The sequence below is a fragment of the Neopelma chrysocephalum genome, unplaced genomic scaffold (genome assembly GCF_003984885.1).
Source record: "Neopelma chrysocephalum unplaced genomic scaffold, ASM398488v2 Primary Assembly neopelma1_95118, whole genome shotgun sequence".
Lineage (NCBI taxonomy): Eukaryota > Metazoa > Chordata > Aves > Passeriformes > Pipridae > Neopelma > Neopelma chrysocephalum.
In genome coordinates, this window is record NW_020923812.1 from 834 (window position 1) to 2,034 (window position 1,201).

The 1,201-nt window shown below is 61.4% G+C and overlaps 1 protein-coding gene across 2 annotated transcripts in view; it reads left to right on the forward strand.

Moving 5' to 3' along the window:
- The window catches only part of AP2S1 (adaptor related protein complex 2 subunit sigma 1), a 1,759-nt gene extending 801 nt beyond the window's left edge, over window positions 1-958 (forward strand). Inside the window, exons 3-5 of one of the 2 annotated variants that reach the window (XM_027707970.1) lie at window positions 299-412; window positions 528-587; window positions 686-953. In XM_027707970.1, the coding sequence (XP_027563771.1) occupies window positions 299-412; window positions 528-587; window positions 686-787 (276 nt within the window). In that variant the 3' untranslated portion in view covers window positions 788-953. Of the gene's footprint in view, window positions 1-298; window positions 413-527; window positions 588-685 lie in introns of both variants that reach the window. The other variant, XM_027707971.1, reaches the window with a different exon arrangement.
- Window positions 959-1,201: the final 243 nt, after the last annotated feature.

Sequence of the window (1,201 nt, forward strand, 5' to 3'; positions counted from 1 at the left end):
TTCCCTGCTGGGGGTGGAGGGTGTGGCTCCTCCCAGTGCATCCCAGTCCCTCCCAGTGCCTCCCAGTCCCTCCCAGTTCTCTCCCAGTTCCCTTCTGGTGTCTCCCCTCCTGTCCCAAACCTCCTCCCTTTTCTTCCCCTTTTCTTCTCCCTTTTCTTCTCCCTGCCCAGTCCGGGAAGGTCCAGGATGAGCCCGTGGTCCCATTCCCTGCCCAGGGTGGAGGGTGTGGCCCCTCCCAGTCCCTCCCAGTGCCTCCCAGTCCCTCCCAGTTCCCTTTCTGATGCCTCCCCTCCCGCAGTTCCGCAACTTCAAGATCATTTACCGGCGCTACGCGGGGCTTTACTTCTGCATCTGCGTCGACGTCACCGACAACAACCTGGCCTACCTGGAGGCCATCCACAACTTCGTGGAGGTCAGGAGACACCCCTGGGCTCTTAATTAGCCCGGGGAACCCAGCCCTTAATTAGCAGACCAGCCTTAATTAGCATGGTCTTAATTAAGGACCCCCAAATACCCCCCCCCCGCAGGTCCTCAACGAGTATTTCCACAACGTCTGCGAGCTCGACCTGGTGTTCAACTTCTACAAGGTGAGAGTCCCCAGGCTCCAGGCAGGGCCTGGGGGGGTCTTTGGGGGGTTTTGGGGACCCCCCTGAGCTTTGGGGGTGCCCCCTTTTCCCCCCTCAAGGTGTACACGGTGGTGGACGAGATGTTCCTGGCCGGGGAGATCCGGGAGACGAGTCAGACCAAGGTGCTGAAGCAGCTCCTGATGCTGCAGTCGCTGGAATGAGCCGGGACCTGACCCCCCCACCCCACCCCAAGCCTTGTGTCCCCCTCCCCCAAACCTCAGGACCCCCCCATGGGGTGTCCCCCACCCTCTCAGGACGTGTCCCCAGCCCCCCACGGGGTGTTTTTCCCCCTCCGCTCACATTCCAAACCATCGTGTTGTGAATAAACGTGGCCGTGATGTGTTGGGGGGGGGTTTGGTTTAATTGGGGGGGGCTGTGGTGGGATAGGGGGGCAGGGGGGTCATTGGAGGGAGAAGAGGGGAGATGGGGGAGCCCCCAAACCTCTCTGAGACCCCCCCAAAACCAACTTACCTCTCTGAGACCCCGAAACCACTCTGGGACCCCCCAAACCCTCCTGGGACCCTCTAAACCAAACTCACCTCTCTGAGACCCCCCAAACCCTCCTGGGACCCCTC